Consider the following 19,774-nt stretch of genomic DNA (forward strand, 5'->3'; position numbering starts at 1 on the left):
GTACGACTCGAGCTTTGAAATTAATCGGATATTTCCCTGCGATAATTTCCAAGCTCTGGTGGTGTTATAAGTGAAAACTCGGGTAAATTATTGCTTGAATTTTCTCCATTTTCACAATTTTCTGCCATTTGGACCTGAAAATCCAGAGTTACCAAAATATTCGACAAATTAACTAATTCATGAGTGGTTAATTCTCTAGAAATTCCATGTGACTTTGTCATTATTGAGAACTTCAAGTTTCTTAACTTGAAATGTCAACGTGAAATTTCCGACAACATACGTTCTACTCCTGAGTTGTAATTATTCATTCCAAAATTCTTTTTTTTTTGGAGTAAGGAGAGGTACTTCATACTGAAATAATATGGATTCTAGGGGTTTCATCCCCAGACCGAAAGCAGACAAGACATACGGCCGAGGTACATAATCGCTTGTCGTTAAGGGTGGGTGATGCACAATACCAGAGGCAACTTGATTCCACGATACCACCCCTATTGTCTCTAAGAGTGACTCCACCGGTTTAACCTGACGCACTCTCATACGCTCAAACAAATCCGTTGTCGCCCATTTTGTCCGGACAACGGCAATCCAGTGCACGTCTTCAACTATCGATCCTTCCAATGCCTTCAGAGTCAGTCAGCAATGGACCTGGTATTCAGAACCCGAAGATATATTTGCCCAGAAAAAATGTTCTCATTCCATCCGAGCTTTCTACTTAATCATTCCACCACAATAAACCCAAAAATTTACCCAATTTAAATAGACTTACCACTTCAATCAATCAATCAATCAATCAATCAATTAATTAATTACCTAATGAATCACTTAATTGCGGAAGAAAAACCCACTTTTAGATGTTAATTGTCTGTGAGCTCTTTCTGATTTTTGAAAATGCAGATCTCGAGTCATTGCCCTCCGCGATGAAACTAATCCTCGATAAAATCATAATATGACTTCTATTTTTGTTTCACCGATTGATACCACCTAAAGCTCTCGGTGGTGCAGATAGAAAACCAATTGTTCGATCCGGGAATAATTAAAGCTCGACAATCGCGAACAGGTATAGGAGTGTCGCATGCTCCAATCCAGCGGTCGCCTTGGTACTATCCATTTTACCTTTTCCATCCGTTATCCGGGTGAGCGAGTCGAATATAAATTAGCCAGTGGAGTTGCCGAGACATAGGAGAGGAGTCTTGGAGATATAGGCTACTCTGGAGTATCCAAAGCCCTATCTAACTTTGCCTCTGTACTTGCTCTCTGTGTGGGTTGCGCTAGTTTGTGGATAGTACCGATCCGGATAGTCACTAGTTGGAGAATGCAAATTTTGCACGTGACTTCATTTCAACTATAATCAGTCAACTTTTTTATCACCTCACATGGACTATTTTTTCATCATTAGTTTTAATGAGATCCCGTTCAATTGCTGACAAGTTCTGATTTAAAGTTTTCATTATGAAAAAAATAAAAACGTGGAGAGCCTACGAAAATATTCTTTTGACGTTTCAGTTTATCTAAAACATTATTACAATTTCGGTATTATTATTAATTCAGTGGATTAATTCTCCGGACTTTTGATTAGATTATTTCTTAAATTCGGATTTCAACCAACCAGAGTACAGTATTTGAAGCTTTCAGTTTTTTAAATTTTTTTTTATTTTGCGACAGAAAGACGTTAGTATTGAATATCGCGTGCGACAAATAAATAAAAAGTGGATTATCCCAAACGTCATTGCAACTGTGGAGAAATTCCTATGAAAAATAAATTTATTTAATTGTTTATAACATTTTTCTCAAATCATTCACTTTCAATTGCCAAATCAGTCTCTGAGATTTTTCATTTTTCTGCATGATAGTAGAAACGTATCCGGATGCTATTTACTGCGCTCTACTAGGCCAAAATCCGAGTGGAAAAATAATTAGTCAAATACAACTCTTTCTTCAAAATCAATCAGCTATTTTCCTAGAAATGCGTGTATCAAATTTTCTAGAAAAACCCCTCGTAAAAATTCATCGCAATCGTTTGTTTAGGTAACAAAGCTATAAAAAAAGATCTGAGACTTTTGACGAACTTATATTTGATATTACCAATGATAATATTACGAGTGTTGATTTTTTCCTCTGTAATTTGAGCTACTGTAATTATTGTAAGGAGGTAGTGAGTTAATAGTTGCTGAAGATACATATTTATCAATTAAGGTTTATGATTTAGTCTAGCCAGACACCGATAGAAACTTCACTCCAAATATTGTCCAGGTATGAAACTCAACTCAAACAGAAACACGTGTTATTGTGTAACTTAGCCTTCTCATACTGACTACAACCCTCATAGGGGCATAAATGGATAGTACAGTTGCTCTAACCATTTTCTCCCCAGAATAAAACGAGTGCACATTTGTAGAAGCTGTCCACTCGAAGATACAAAGGTGGAATTAAGTGAGATCAAGTGAGGAATAACAAAACCAGGGAATAGGGACATGTTTGAGTCGGGATCAGTGATGATGGTGGGTCGTCTGTGGCATCTGGAGAACGTCTGAACCCTCGGTAATACACGGGATACAAAAGATCAGCGTTTGGTTTTACAAATCTCGGGGGTTTATTCTCATATTCCAATGGACGTGCATAGAAAATCTGTTGGCAGTTTTGACCGGGCGATCTGTAAGTCATGGATTCCGGAGATCCATAAATTGCTGTGTCGGATTTTCCGGGGGGGTGAGTCGCTTGTCTACGGCTATAAATCAACATTCTTGAGAATATTTTCTATTGCGGGGCTAGATCTGGATCTACAATGCTACAGTCAAGTGGCAAAAAGAAATAAATCCACTCTTTCAACGTTTCTATATTTCTTTGGAAATATATCCAAAACTAAGGGTGATACGAAATTTTGTATGATAACTTTCTTTGTAGCTATTGATTAGATCTACAAGAAATGTTATAACGAAAATTTATGTATGTTTCTTTAATTTCGCATGAAATTAAATTGAATAATTCTTCTTTTTTCTTAATTTTATGAATTTTTTTTATTAATTATTAATTCAAATTAATAGGAAACGAGCGCAACAACGAGAAACAAAAGTTTTGATTTGCTGCAAATTGATTATTTTTCTACATCTGAGTGAGAAAAAAAATTAGATAAAGTATTTGCGTTCAATCGGAAGGAAAAATTGGCGGGCAAACAGTCGACAGGGTATTATAATATTCCTCAATTGAGTGAAGAAGTGCAAATAATGTTCGGGGATTACCCGATCGACTTAATAAACCCCGTGGAAGAAAAAAAAAATTCCAAAGCCGTGGTACAAGGGGTATAATACGAAGTCATCGCCTTCTCAGGACTAGAATCTGATCGGTAGAATGAGGTGTGAGCGGTGAGCCATGGGATTGGATCATCGGAATGTGCGTCTGATCCCAAAGTGCGTTGAGGGAAAACCCCCTTGGAGCTTTTCCACGCATCCCCTTCGCCCACCAGCTGAGTATCTTGGTATTTTCCCCACTTCCCACCCCAGAAAAACCATCTATTCTCCCGCTCTCACAAGATTTCCCGGGTGTTTTCATCACGCACTACTATGGGGAACGACCGGGCTTTAATCTACGCTGGCGGTACGTGAGGTGTTTGCCGGTTAGCAGATATAGCCTATGCAGATGCCGGCTGAATCCTAGGCTTTTTACCACCATGTTGAACCATTGCTGCATCAAAAATAACAAAGAAATCACCAATTCACAGAAAAACTCCAATTCAGCTCGAAATGTCAACTTGATGTTTTGGTATCATCTTTACTTATTACAGCGAAGGTTATTACAGCAAAAAAAAATTTTTTTTTTGTGTGTATTCTTAATTTGAGCATTTCACAGGATGCAAATTGAAGCTTACAGATAAAGATACAGTTTAATTGAAGATTTTAGGCAAACTGAGTTTAATGATTGAGTAACTAAACTGTAGTCTTCTGATGTGACGATCAGATCTATTTTTACGAAAATCTTAAATTGAATGGCTAAAAATTGTATTCGGCGGTTGCAAGGGTGAATTTCAAATATTCAATACTCTCCAATTTAAGACAAAGAAATCCCAAAAGATTTTCGGATTTATGAACATATTGGCTTCAACGGTAAATTGTACGTACCTTTCGTAACTATTTTAATAGAACTTAATTATGATTATAATGCTGCTACTATTAATAATTATCTTGATAGTTTTTGCTTTTTTTATAAAATAAAATAAAAGTTGAAAGTTTACAACTTCAATTTCCCAAATAATTTCCAAGGGATCAGACGCTTCACAAAAATATGCTACTTATTTCACTCATTTTTTTGTTTCCTCAATATCTCCTTTAATAATTAAGCAATTGCCCACTCAATCCCTAATTTTGTAAATACAAATTTCATACAATGAAATTCATGTTAACTGTTGTCCAATCAGCAATTAAAAAATAAATTTCACTGCCCCATCTTACCCCACCCTCTCCTAATAATACTGGTTGAATGGTGATACGACCAAAACAAAAAAAGTCTGTCAATTATGATCCTCGTCACTATGCAGTGGTGTTTTTTTATCGCAGCATGTCAGTTTGCGAATTAGAGTTGCTTATTTGAGTTCCGTTTATTTGTAATTGTAAGTATATAATTTCTGGTTGAGTTAACCCACACGGAATACATATATATCCGGAGATATATCTCAGATACAGCATTTTTGTCCGAAAATATATCTAAAAAATATATCTATATATAAATATACATCGGATCTTATTCAGATATATCTTCGGATACATGATTTTCCGCGTGGGAATGCTATTCTTATTTTTTTTTATTAATTGAGTTAAAAAAAATCCACAATTAAATTACGTTGTAATTCTGTCCTGATGCATTTCGTCATGATAAAATGAACTGTGATGAATTTCTTCTGCAATAAAACCAGCCATAGTAGTAGAGGTACAATAATCTGACGCGGCTTGTCTAAAATGACGCCTTCGACATTTTAAAATTCCCGTCCGAAGTCTTTGAATCTGAAAAGACCATGATAATCTCCTGATAAGGTTTGTCCGGGTTTTTCTATCTGGTAAAAAAAAATGAGGAGTTATAAGCAGTTGTGATCGAAACGGATATCGGTTTCCACTGGAAGCATTGGGGGGTGTCCCCAGGTCATAAAATATCGGTCGTTACTGTGCAACTATAAAAGTAAGCCGTAGTGAGGGGGTCGGTGGGTGGCTTAGGTTCCCACAGGTCAATCCCCTGGTCGTTATCATTTTACTAGCCCTAAACGGCTGCCGAATACTCAACTCACTGTATAGCCCTCCAGCGATTTGCGGCTCTCCGACTCTTTCACATCCACACACGCGTCATGCTCCACTGATTCCGTTACTCACTTCTATTTTCGGTTACAGTTCGTGTCCTCGCTGTGACAGCTTCACAATTTTTTTATTTTAGTTTTTTTCACCATTGAAAAATTCGCCGTAAAGTATATTGGGGCATTTTATGGGCTGTAAAGTCGAAACAATGTGACGAGTCGATAAATATTGCGACCACTCCGTGATATATTTCCGGCGCGACTGTAATTTAATACTCTAATTACTAATTTTTCAACTTTCGTTATCCTCAATTTAATATTTTTACTTTTCGAGAGCGCACTTGGGGTGCACTGGCTAATTCTCTCTGTAATTGAATCTAATAAGTTGATAGGAAAAATGCATTACTAGAGATTTTTTCTATAGTTAATATTCCTATCTATTCCTATCTCTTCCCTATTTTGGACATGTCCGATGGGTTTGTACGCGTAAATGAAATTCACGTGCGATTCCGAAGACAACGAATGTTCTTATGAATTTTATTATTTTATCGAAATCAGTATTTTTCAAAACATTACAATTGAAATTCGAGACATTACTTCATTTTTTACGCAAAAGGCGCATAATGAGAGCGACTATAACGGAATTAAATCGAATGCTACCGCAATTAGTAATGAACATGAATTTTAGAGAGTGACGTGACGGTAAAAATTGGAAAAAAAAATTAATAACAAAATTTATAATAATAAAAAATAATTAATAGAAAAATTGAAGCAAATCCGAAATTTAGGTGAAACCTGAAAATTATATTTTCCTCAAACCGTCATAACTCCATAAAGGATCACATAACTCACATTTTTTCCAAGTTAATGCAATGAGCTTACCCATGGGCACACAATATATTAGCTCAATACGAAAGAAAGAGAGGAATTATCCATTGCAGAGTAAATCCCGTATTGTCGCCCCCAGAAGCCATGAAAGAGATAAAAAAATATTTTCGACATTATTAGACGAGACTAGACTGGTCAAAGATACTCGGCCACAGCATCTTTCGCTCTCATTTATTTTTCTTGAGGATAATGTCCCACAAAATGGCCGCTTTACGATGATATACGTATCACTTACGCAGTGTGATAATGAAAAGATTTGCCGGGGGGCTTTATATGACTTCCGTCATGCCGCTTACAGGGATTTCTCCACCCCACCGTATACTTTCTTTTATTTCGTTTCATCTCTTCGTCGGTTGTATCGCCGTTATTTTTGTATCCATTTTTTTGGGGCTCTTTGTGACACCGGGGATAATAGAATACTTCAAAGTGCGCGATGTCTTGGAGGTTGGGGTATGTCCATTGATATGTAGGAGTCAATAGAGGATCTAGTGGACATGGGGCAGTCGGGGGAAAAAAAATCTGAGAGACGTGCCACAATGTAACGGATTCTATTGTTCATTGTCTCTCTCTGACGTATCGCAATTGTTTTTCTCGTTATTCTGACATTTACAACCCCGAGAAAATAAGATTGAACATTTTTCAAGACTTACTTCATTTATTTCAATTATAATTCAGCAGAAAACGAGTAGAACCATTCAATGAGCTTTTATAATTATGGGTCAATCGTCAGTAAATATCTCGGAATATAAGGGAGATATCGAAATTTTTTACCCAACCTTTTTTGTAGAGTTTTTGAAGACCTAAAGAAAACTTTATTACGAAAATTACGATATCTCCGTTAGATTCGGGGAAATATTTCGAAAACTGCGAGGCATCAAATCCACACCCCTACCTAATTTTCATTTAATTGCAATTTTGCTAATTGCAGATTATTGTATTTCGCCTGAGAAAACATGTTATTGCGTGAATTTATTTACCCGAGATTATCTCAACGTGAAAAATTGTTTGACATTCTGCCCTCGCGAAAGAAATGCCAACAAAAAAAAAATCAATGGGAATAAAACACAGTTGGATAAACACCTGTTTATTCTTTATTTTTATTTCCATTTTTTAATTATTCTATTTATCGCGGTGGCGGATAGAACTCCACGAGTGTCAGGGAAATAAATTTGGCGTGTCGTGAACCCGGTACGGGGTGTTCACCCAACGAAAATAAAGTGGCGGTAGAGCGCACATTGGGACAAACCCAGTGGCACTGGTGTACATAGAGTCGAAATTCACTTCTATACATGGGGCATTGCTGGCGTTGCATTGGCAGTAGGGTCGATGAGAATTCCTCGCGCATCCCGATTTTCCAACGAACCGGAATAAAGGGCCATTCGCGCGTGACTACCGGAATCGCGTCGGCCACCGTAGATCCCACCCTTTTTTTTTTGGTTAAACACTAAATTCATACTGTTCCACGGCAAACACGTGCACGAACTAATGGGTATTTTGAATGGTTCCTTGATTAAACCGTGGAAATGAGACGGTTCATATTCCGCGGAGATGATTACCTCGCGCATTTCGTGCTCTTCGTTGAAAAAATTGAACTTGAATCGAGTATGAGTGAATTCTTAAATCGATATGCCAGATGTTTTATATTATAAGAAAGTTGGAGATGATCTAGATATAAGATGGAGCGGTCGGTTAATTGTTCGACCAGGGTTGCCTACAATTGTAAGTCTTAACTATTTTTTGGGACTTTCCACTTGTATTGGTCAGTACGAGGTCATTCAATCCGCCGCAGTCCCGTACTCGCTCTTTTTTTCATTATTCTTGTTCCTCCAGTAAAAAAAAAGAACGGCAAGGTGGTGGTTAAAATTCCAAGGAAACGCAATAAAAAAAAAAAAAATTAAATAAAATAAAAATAAATTAAACAATTGAAAAGTTTTTTTTATTAATATGCATAGATGCATAGATAAGCTGTAGTAGGTACTTTTATTTAATTTTTAATCTTTAAAGGATCTAATTTAATAAATTGAATATGATACAATATAATATAAGTTCCGAAATCACGCGACAATAATTTATTCTTTATATATATATTAATTTATTATTTCATTATATAATATATAGTGACTTGAACTAGTGTAAATTTTGAAGTTTTGTAAGCTTAGAGAAAAATCTTCTTTTCAATTTTTAAATTACTTTATTATTCGAATAATTTATTTTGCACAAAAATATATCTATTTAGTACACGAAGTGAAAATGCAGGAAAATTTATGGTACTGTCACGTATTTTTTCTGAACTCGTAAAACTTACACTTTTAACTAAAAAATACGCTAAATAACGTAAAGATTACTTAATTTTATGTAAATAAATCCGGCAGCCGCGTTGACTCATCAATGACGATCGACACAATAACAATAACGAAGCTCTGGCGTATGGGTAAGATTCTTGCCTGACATGTCAGAGGTTGTGAGTTCAAGTTTAACTTGGGGGAAACAAAATGATACAGTAGATTGTACGGAAATGATACGTAAATTTCTTTACACTTCAGCGTGCAGTAACTAGCTGATTACACACTAGGCGCGAAGCTCTTCGCGTGTATTTCGCCAGCTGCACTCTGATATGTAAAATAACGTACGTGTGATAATAAATGAAATAATAGGTAATATTAGGTAAAGTTACCTGCGCAGTACTTTTCCCGATTTTTAAACGTTTACGTTTTAAACAGTAATTTTTACGCAACTTCTCACGTATTTTTTCCAGAATTTTTCTCATTCTGTAAAATTCATATGAAATCATTAGTTTATCAATCGGGACAATTGCTTAGACGTAATTACTATATATACTCTATTTTTTGCAGTGTAAGTCCAATGAAAATGAAGGCCGATCGCGATATTGTGACGGAAAATTGAGTCGTCGGGAAATTCTGCAATGAAAAAAAGTCAGTACATGCTGGAGGTTACGTCGACGTTATGGTTGAAATGTGTGTCGCCCCAAATCAGCATCTGTATCTCAACACGTGCAGATTACCTCCTTGGTAGCTGCACGCTGAGCGAACCACTTAAGTGTCGGCAATATATCGTCCACTCGTGGTATAACTGTCTTGATGCATTACGTACCAAATGTAACACACCAAAATGACTCGAATTCCCACCTCTACCTGCCTAAGCGATTCCCCATGTCGACTCGCTTCACCGATCACTCGCATCGGAAAACCGATATGTCTGGCTAATGCTCGTTATTCTTAACCGATTAAAAGAATTTTTTCATGTGGTCGTTTCAGACGTATGAAAATGACAAGTTGTAAAAACTGCCATTTAGCAGGGGGAGCTACAAAAAGGTGAATGAGAGTGGGGAAAAAAAATTCAGAGTTAATTTTTTCATGCACAAAGCTACCCTTAAAACTTTCTTCCTCTTCATATTTCTCTTTCACGTTTTTCCTTCTACATATTTTCACGTTTATTCTCATGAGAACCGACAAGGGCAGCTTTTAGTATTGCCTTCAAACGAAACTCATACGGGAAAAGTATTTTGCCGTCCCGAAAGTAGTCTCTGAAGTACCCTCTGTCCATCCTTTTTCGGGGTAAAGTGCTCGGGTCCATTCGATTTTTTTATTTATCCGTGTGCTATCGGCAACAGCTAATTACGTTTCTCGATGGACACAAGACGAATATCCAGGAAAACATTTTTTCTGTGCAAATTTTCAATCCTGGGGGTACTTTTTTCTTCTATTTTGCCAGAGCAATTAGTTGTTGCTTTAAGTTTACTTATCTCTCCTCGCATAATAAAAAATTTCATTAGCAAGTTTCCACTGGATGTTTGGAGATGCCGTGAAGGCTGCTATTTCCCCGTTGGCCAGTCATAAATTTCTCGTAATATACAACAATAACAGTTTTCATAACTGACGTTTCCTGTTAACAGCCCGAGAGAGAGTAGGGAATGGCGAGCAAATAAGCATTTTTTTCCAAACCGAGGTATTTTAAACATCCCGAGGGCGCAGTTGTTCAAGGCGAATGTATTTTTCTCTCATTTGTACTCTCAATATTCAATCACAATTACCACAAGTCATCGGTGGGTCGATATTACCGGGGTAATAATGATAAAAACAGTGGCGAGCAAGTACCCACTAACTTTTAACTCTCCTCCTACTTCCTACGGTTCGATCAATTAGCAGCTAATTGATTTTAAGTGTAAAGCTATGTTGTAAATTTCCGCTCTGGAATTCGTCCGCCCGCGGTGTCCAGGATGGGAGCAGTTGTTACCGGAAAATTTACGAGAGTGGTTTTTCTCGCTCTTTTCATTCTTTTCTGGAGCTTTGTTTCAAAGGCGCGTGTTAATGAGATCCGATCGTGCTTAACTATCGGTCTTCCGAGGTCGTCACCTAATTTCTGCCTCTGCCAGAAGTTACCAGAGAGGTTTATCAATTAGAAGGGACTGTGAAATTCCACTTTATCATCATTAAGAACGATTTTTCCATTGGTAAAAATTTTCGTCTTAGTAGTCCGTAATAATAGCACTAATCCTTGACTAATCCTGCAAAATTATCGGACATTTTTTGATAGCTTCGTTGCCGAGGAGCCATTGTGTGAACTCTGACACATCCATTCCTACTATCCTTTTCAAAGTAGAGTCCGTAAACTTTGAAGGCTTGTATCTTGACAAAAAAAAATCGCATGACTATGATACCACTCTCGTTCGTTAGATGGACTATTAGTCTACCCCAATACGGAGCTTTATTTTTTGCCAGGTCATAGTTTCAGCGGTACTGCGAGGAAAAGATGAAAAACTTCCTATTTATATATAAAGAAAGGATAATTATTAAAAAATGAAATTTTAATTCAACCATTCCATTGAATGCAAGCTATCATGTAAGAAATTGTGATAATGCTAATGGGAAAAATTGAGACTTTGACATCAAGCCAAGGTACAACAATTTTTACATGACGTGAGAAAAAAGGGTTTTAGAATATTTTCCTTGCAATACCGCAAATGCTATGGCATAAAAAAAATAAAACTTCGTATTGGTGTTGACTAATAGTAGATCTAGCGAATGAAAGTAGTACACAGCGCATGCGATACTTTCGCCAGGATGCAAGCCTCCGAGGTTTGTTGACTGTACTTTTGAAAAGGATAGTAGGCAGGAAAGGCCCAGGAAAATATCCGTTTAATATTCAAGCCTGAGTGACATTTGATGGATTATTTTTCCACTCGGATTTTTGTCAACCAGATTGCAGTGGATAGCATTCGAATACATTGACAGACTCATGTAGAGGAACAGAAACCTCTGAAAGACTAATTTGAAAATTGAAACAAAATAATTTTTTCAGAGGCGATTCAGACATTTTTCCAAAGCGACTCATTGCACAATTACGTTCGGAATTACTTAGTTCTTGTTTATTTGTAACGCCGCATATTCAACGTGAAATGCGTCGAGGGATGAGAAACATTTGGAAGACTATTAGTGAATTTCCGTCCTAAAGCTTTCAGAATCAATGTTTCACCAAAATTGCGGATTCAAAAATAGAATATTCAATTTTGATAGTTGAACGATTTATGGAAATCAATAAATCCCCAATTTCCGAATCCAATTATTCCATAAAAACGACAGAAAAAAAACGAGAAGAAAAAAACGAGAATAGTGAAAGACCGAATGAAAAAGTAATTCAGAATAGAATTATTGTTTTATTAGCGACAATCACTACATCCATTGTTAAAGATTGAAATTATCGGCTTTCGTATCCATCGGCCTGGCACATCAATAATCCATTGGTTGTGAGTAGTCGTTCACTTTTAAGATTTGTACGTGATATTAGGAATAATTACTGACTGAGTTGCATGTGAAGTTCCTTGGAGAACATTCTCAGCTCCACTGGTGGCTACGTCGCTCGAATCTGAAGCACAAAACGATTAAAATTCCATTTAGAAGATATCAAAGTTGATTTTCTGCGATTAACTCTGTGCGGATGATAGTTCAATTACGACAGATCAATAGCTCGTCGCAGTACCAGCCCTCTAGGCAATCTGCATCTGTTTTGCAGCTTTCTCCGGTATCTGGACTATGAACCTCTCGTTTTCTTCTTCTGTCGTCTGATGGAATATGAATTTCTATGACTTCTTGATCGCTGTCCTCCTGGAAGTAAAAATAAATGGAGGAATATATACGAGAAATTTTCCCAGGTGATGGGCGGAAAATATTCAGCTGTAAATTTTCACTTTTTCATATTTTCCAATTTGTTTAATTTCCTCCCACAAGCCAGGGGGAAGGTTTTACGACTATTCAGTAAGATACAATCATTTTTTAATTTATATTAATGCATTGTTTTAGGATTCAAGTGAAACTTACCAAATTTTCTTCTGATGCGGGCAAATGAATCACCTGTATGTGATTTGAGTTGGCCGAGTTGTCCTGCGTGAGATTCAGCAAAAACTATTAAAATCCTTTCCCCTAAACTACGCAGTAATTTATTGGGGGAAAAGCCAAAGTGGTGGGTCAATACCTGTCTTGTCGGGAGGTAACAGCCAATAGCTAGTCCCACCGAGACCAAAAGACTTAGAGCAATCCACGAACACTGCATCTTCAAAATCGACTTGAAAATGGAAGAGCATCCTGAGGCTTTCCCCTATATATTCACTCTCTTATCACGACTTTGATGGGATTTGCAACAGAACCAATTATTTTTTCCATCTACGGGAGATAACCGGGACGCCTCTTATCGGAGTCATTTCCCGCCGGAAGTTGGAATTCGAAAATAAGACCAGTGTCATAATATTTGAAGCCATTATTCTCATCTTCTTTGTTATTTTTTCTACTTATTTTTATTGCAGGAGTAGGACAATCGCTCAAGAGCACGGAATTATAGCTGTAGCTAATTGCTTTCGGTATTTTGTTGCGGAAGATTTTAAGAATGGGAATTTTTTTCATTTTTCTCTTATAGGGGCCTGATGTAGGATTCTTCGAGGATGAAAAAATACATTTTTCTATCATTGAACCGTTGATTATATCTATTTTTGCCGCGCAGATGATATAATAAAATCATTAAACAATGAAAAAATGGAGAAACAAATAGTATAGTGACGAATATGAATAATCCGCTTCGCCTCGGGCAGCATGACGTGCAGTGCAGGAAATGCAACTTTCTACGCTTGTAGTATAATATACTACTGTCCCTCGATCTCGCCCCAAGGGTTGATTTACTTTTTTTTGGGGGAGGAAAGGGATGCGTTCCTAAAATCCAAGTTCCCATTAAACAACAGTTGTTTTCAAATATATTTGCGTTCTACAGGCGATATGATAACATTTCCACAACCGCCAAAAATATACAAAAAAAAAAACAAAAATTTCACTGTAAATCATTTTATTGTACATCGACCCCAGAGGCCATGATTTTTGCGAGAGGAAAGTAACTTTTTTCTAAAATTAAATTTCTCATCAGCCAACAGTCAATTTCGCCTAATATATTTGCTCCCGAGACGATAATACCCTTCATAACCCTGAAGAACTCCATCATCGCAGGTCGAGGCTGAATTTTTATTTCCCATGAAGAGAAATACGACAATTGCACATGCGTCAGATAAACGTTAAGATCATAAGATCTTTACGAAGATTGCCAGTGCTGGCGATGATACAGTGCCGGCCCTAAGGAGTCACCAGCACGATCGTTAAACTATCAGAGTTTTCTTCCAATTTCATCTGGGGGCACTTTGAAAAAGGCCCTTCACTCCCGCCTTTTCCCTTGTTACACCCATTTCGTCCTTGCAACTGCTCTCCTCTCTACTTGGGTGACTTAATGGAGATTCGGGGAGCTTTCAATTACAATGAAGCTCAGCCTCACGCTGCAAGCCAGAGCACATTAACCATGTCTGGAACGTATTTTTTACGACAGATTCCAATTTCCATGATTAACAGAGCGTTGAATCATACTTTTTTTTTTCGTCGTAAACTCCTGCATTACCCCCTTTTTTCACATACTTACGTTTATGTATTCATGGTGGATATAAATTCATATTTCCGTTTTATTATTTCTTTGGAGGTGATTCAAAATTTTCTCCGTGTTTCTCTAATATCTCAAGTCGTACGACTCGAAATAGATTAAATCCCCCGTGATCCGTTCCTGTCGACAACTCCCGCATTATCCGAGTCCTTCGTCATCCCACCGGGCAAAGGAAAAAGAAAAAGACCGGCAACTAGATGGACGAGGGTCCACCAGCGAAATCGGAATATCACTGTTGAGTTAAGCGTAGGGCAGGCAATCTGCACGTGAAACGAGCCCGAGGTATGTCCGGAAATCGGTTTAACGAACGCCAGGTTATCCGTTTTCCCGAGAAACTGGGATTCAAAAAGAAAAAAAAAATGGTTCCGGGGAAAATCGATTTTTATCAGTAACCGCAAGCCTTCGGACTGACTGATTTTCACCCAATTCCCTCAATTCCCTCAATCTCCTCACACAATAGGGTGAAACGAAAAAATAAAATTTTACTTCTTCAGTCTTTCAATTTTCCAAATTTATAATTCCCTATTCTTCTGTGGAGACTTAAACCTTTTTTCTCTTCTCGGGTTATTAGGAGGCAGATTAAATTCGTAATTAATTATTCCCACAATGAACCGGACGATTCTCTCATGGGAATCAATTACAACGCGCCCGCATTCTCAACTTTCAAAAACCGCGCCTCGAGTTATTTCCATTGTCTCCCCTTTGAAGTCCCCCATATTTTTAATTCCCATCCCCTCGCTTTTCGTTTATGTATCACCACCGAATACATATACCCAGAAACGGAAGATCTTCACTCATCGTTAACTCATTTAACACCGTCGACATATTCAAAACAAACTCCTCCATCTCGCCGAAAAAATAATTTATTTAAATTCTTTATTAATAACTCAAGATCATTTCTTTCTTCACTAAATTTATTTCTTTAAAGATAATTTTATTCTCTTAAAATTGGATTCCTATATATTGAAATTGGATAAATTATTTCTTTTAATGCAATCGATAATCTATTGAAAATTAATAAATACATTTTTGTGGAATTTTTTGTAAATAAAAAAATTATAAATTATTTCGTTATTTTTATTGAATATTTCCGTTTGTGCGCGATCACTTCCGCAATTTCCCCAGAATATTTCTCTCCTTGTAGACTAATTTGTTCAGTTCCATTCAGAAATATTCCCAGGGGTACAATTGGGGGGCGCGGTCTAGTCAACAGTGAAATCCATCCCCCCAGATATTCCCGAGTTCTAATTTCCCCGGTTTCCCTCCACTCTTAATTTTCACTGGTCCCTTATCGATAACACCCCGGAGGAAAAAAAAGATAGGGCTTTATCCGTCGCCACAAAATTTAAGGCTAAAACGGGTTGTAGATGGCGGTTTTTTCGATTTAGAATCGATCTTTCAGAAATCCATTATTTTAGACTGGATACTCGATTTTTCAACTCGATTTTTGCGAGCCGGTCTATCAGCCGAATTGATTTTTTTTATGGATATCGCTCTTTTATATTATTTATTATCTATTTCTATTGTTACTCTATTGTCACAAATTTCCATTCTCATTGAATGGGACCAAATGATAATGATACGTCATTTATAGACATTATTTCAAATTGATGAATTATTTAACGGTATGTATCTCATAAAAATTTATTAAAATCCATCATCTGGACTTTTTGATGATGGTTTTTGTGAATTTATGAATATCGAACAGCCGAATTTGGCCGAAGTGGCTGAATTATTTATTAGGCTAGGCTTTTTATTCTAATGCCGCTATCAAAGTTCTTAAGCTACAGCAACAGCTAATTTTTCAATCCACTTCTCGTTACAAGACATCTTCATACACCTCCATTGATCCTTCATTAATCTTAATTAATCGATCGATTTTCATGTTATTTATTTATTCATTTTTTAAAAGCAAGTTTGTATCGGGACTACAGAAAGACTAGGAAGAAAAAACGAACGAGATAGATTTTCTGTGAATCGATACAAAAGGGGTCGATTCGATTCTACCAATCGATCATTCTTTTCTGATCGAAAAACCGTAGTGTGGATCCGGGGTGGTGGTCTGTGGGATTCTCCACGGGGGTCATAAATATCGTCAGGACAGGGGCATATAACGTCGACGGGTTCGTGACTTAATCAGACGATGCGCCGTGCGTGGAACCGGCAATCTTCAACTTTGAATTACAATGTTACCCCTTGTTTACCCTTCGCCGATACTCTGACTTTATTACAGTTTTATTGGTTGAGCTTAAATCGCTCGGGTTTACTGCATTTTAAACAATTTATCTTCGAATTAATGAATTTATGGGGGAGGAAAATTGTCGCGGTGGACACGCACTGTACAACATCGTAAAACTCGCCTCCTTCAGATAATGAAGTGGTTATTGCCCCATTGATGATCCTATTAAATTAATGTAATGAGGTACAAGTGCGTGAGGGAAACAGTTAGCACTGGTGTCGCAATTTTTTTCGTCTTCCATCGAAAATTGAGGAGAAGTAAACAGTAAAAATTTCATTTCATTTTAATTTATTTAGTTATAGTCCATGTTTCAACGATAATTATTGTTCTCTCCATCAGGCTCGATAAAAAATAAAGAATATAATAAAAATAATCAAAATAAAATCAAAATCAAAATAATTGGATATTGTATATTGTGCATTACCGGCTGATTTCGAGGTGCTCGTTGATGTAATATTTCCCGTTAATTAAATGTATTAAAATAAATTTCTCAATTGATTCCCATTGTTCTCGTACGCCATGAAGAGGACAACAACAACAACCACTAGTATTAAAACCTATCATTGTTATTATTCTCGCGAAATTGTACTCTGGACAAGTAAATGACTGGCAACTTATTTGGTCACTCATAATAACTTATTTGATAATTATTTAAGGCGGTTTTGCTTCCTTTTACCCTTCGTTTTTCTCATCTTCTCCAGAATAAATAAAACAGAAAAAAAGGCAGGAAAATTATTACACACTCATGATACTTCATGCTCCATGAAATAGTAATAAAATGCAGAAACGGTTCCTTTTTTCAGGTCAATCCGATAAAAAAATTTGTGAGAAAACTCTAAAAACCGGTAATTTTGGTTGAAAGGGGATAGAACATTCTTGAGAGGCCGAAATAATTTCTAAGAATCTTTTCGCAATTACTGGAATTCTAGGGAATTGGAGAGAATTCCGGAGTTATTTCAGTGGAAAATTGAGAGCAGTGCAGACTCTCCAATTTTTTATGACTGGTTTTATCCACGAGAGAGAAGAGATTAATAGATGTTCCAATTAAACCGACGTCCAGTGAATTCTGGAGGGAGAGGCGATAAAATTTATCGAAGAGGGACGACGAGGAGAAAAATTATCCGAGTGTAAGCCCTAGATGGAGTAAGACAAACTTGGAGGATTAAGCGTTGATGAAGCGTGCACGACGGCATCGGTTACTTGACCTGATAATGCGTTTGTTTTTTCCAAGGCTGACACAATCTTCGGCATAAATTGATGAGATTGGATTAATCCCTTAGGAGCCAATGGCATTGTTCATCCAATCTGCATAGACAAGCCCTAGAATTTTATCATGAATTTAATGGTGAATTCTCGTGGAAATGAGGGGATAGAGGCATCCCCTTTTGTGACTGAGACATAAAATTGACAGAGTCGCAAGTGTGCCAAGAAATAAAACCAGTCCAGATGCCACTGGAAAAATAAAACATCAGATAAGCATAAAACGGGGAAAAAAGTAGTGAAGAAAAGAGGAGATGAACGGGAAGATGGATAAAACGTGCCACAGTTCTAGAACCGCACATAAAAATTTTTTTACCCCCTTCTTCACCGGCACTTTTTGCTATGAATGTGCAGCTCCGTTCGTGCGCAACGGCCACTCGTTGAAAATTCACGCAACTTTGGGTTTTTGGTGGGTTCAAGACGAGATCGTGCGAGAAAAAAACGAATACCAGCTCATTCGTATGTTTTATGGGCATTGCATACGTGAAGATAAATTCTTCTGGGTTTTATTGAACCGTGTATGGTTTATTTTTCGACTTCAGTCCAATGAATCTCGGTGTTCTCCAGAAAAGAAGGAGATCTTCCACTCTTCGAAAATTACAATTTTCAAGTTAAATCATTTGGTAATTCGCTTGCGAATTGTTGCATGAAAGTATAACACCGAAACTATCATTTCATGCTCTGATCAAAGTCAATGGAAGCAGAATATCCCGCGGCAGGCCCACAAATCAATTATTTCCATCATACACGGAGAGAAAAATCTATGAATTTTTATATTGTGATTCCGATAAAAATTACTGTGCTGCCTTACAATCTCGGTGTCAACTGCAGACCTGAGAAAAATTACTATGCCATGCAGTAACATTTCTTCATCGGCCGAGCAAAACTTCGTTATCGGCCAAACAAAAATTCATAGTCGTCGCAACAGTTACCATTGTTAAATTCAACTTCGGCAAGAATCGGAAACATTCGACGTTCATCGCTAACCAATCATATTGGGTTAAATAATGTTTGGAGAAAATGCTGTGTAGCACAGTAAAAAATAAAAGAGAGTACAATAAAAAATACCGATCTGGATAGGAATTTTTGAAGGATTTCTATCAATCTTTCTTTCAAACTCAAACAAAAAATGATCGACCTTCAAATTTTATAGTGCTGTTTAGTAAATTTTATGGAGCCACACATGATTAATTACGAAATGTATATGAAAATTTGACATATTGATAGTAATTTTTATTTGTGAATCAAAGAAGTTCTAGTATTCTAGCATTTTGCACCACGATTGTAGTGCTCGGCATAGTAATTTTTCTTGGACTTTTCTCTCCGTGTACGAATTTTTATCAATCTTTGCTATATACTGATACAGCGATTATTACTATTATTTCTATTGTCGACCTCAGTAAACAAAATATCGAAACAAATTTTTTATGCAAAAATTAAAGTATTTCATTACATTTTTTGTTCAGTTATCATGAAAAACCGAATTTTTGAAAAAACTTAATAATCAACAAAAATCAGAAATGAATACAATTTTAATTACGATTGGCCACTGAGGTTCAATAATGTCTACATATGGGAAAGGGGTTTAATGTCATGGATATACTTGCGTACAATTGGAGTTGAAATTAAAATAATGAATTACATACACCCACACACATATATACGTACGAACACGATTTCGAAATTTCCTGGTCCATATGACACTCGGAAACCACGAAAAAGTGGGACAGTCAAGTAATAATTTCTCTGAATTTTTTGAACAATTGAAAATACAATTGTATGAAATGTTAAATTTTCACGGTGAGTGTGATAATTCACGCTTCCATCCACGCACACTCATCATTCATCCTGAAATTTTCAAGATAAATTAGAAATTTAGTGATGGTTTTTCATTCTGATTGAATTCAATCTCGTATAATTGAAAAATGAAATTACTTTATTTTTAACAATACGAAGTATCCGCTCTATGTTTCAAAATTTCGGATGAATTCCGCAGATTTCCGCTCATTACGAGTTTCTTATTTATTCAACGCCAAATTTAAATGGTGAATTATCAGAATGGAGATAAGGGATTCGGTCGTCGAAATGACAGTGTGAAAAATCCATACGCAGTCTTTACGACGTCAGATCAT

General features: G+C 36.7%; 2 protein-coding genes across 2 annotated transcripts in view; one reads left to right on the plus strand and one right to left on the minus strand.

Annotated features, from left to right (window-relative positions):
* The window catches only part of LOC105273852 (kinesin-like protein CG14535), a gene marked incomplete at its 5' end in the record, with an annotated part of 151,135 nt that overhangs the window by 42,258 nt on the left and 89,103 nt on the right, over window positions 1–19,774 (plus strand).
* LOC105273851 (uncharacterized) lies at window positions 11,841–12,734 on the minus strand. The gene is made up of 4 exons (XM_011316528.1): window positions 12,650–12,734; window positions 12,496–12,558; window positions 12,132–12,282; window positions 11,841–12,043 (listed from the first exon to the last, which is right to left on the minus strand). Exons 1-4 carry the CDS (start codon window positions 12,725–12,727, stop codon window positions 11,943–11,945), a joined length of 393 nt encoding a protein of 130 aa, XP_011314830.1. The 5' UTR covers window positions 12,728–12,734; the 3' UTR covers window positions 11,841–11,942.

The sequence above is a fragment of the Fopius arisanus genome, unplaced genomic scaffold (genome assembly GCF_000806365.1).
Source record: "Fopius arisanus strain USDA-PBARC FA_bdor unplaced genomic scaffold, ASM80636v1 scaffold00007, whole genome shotgun sequence".
Classification (NCBI taxonomy): Eukaryota; Metazoa; Arthropoda; class Insecta; order Hymenoptera; family Braconidae; genus Fopius; species Fopius arisanus.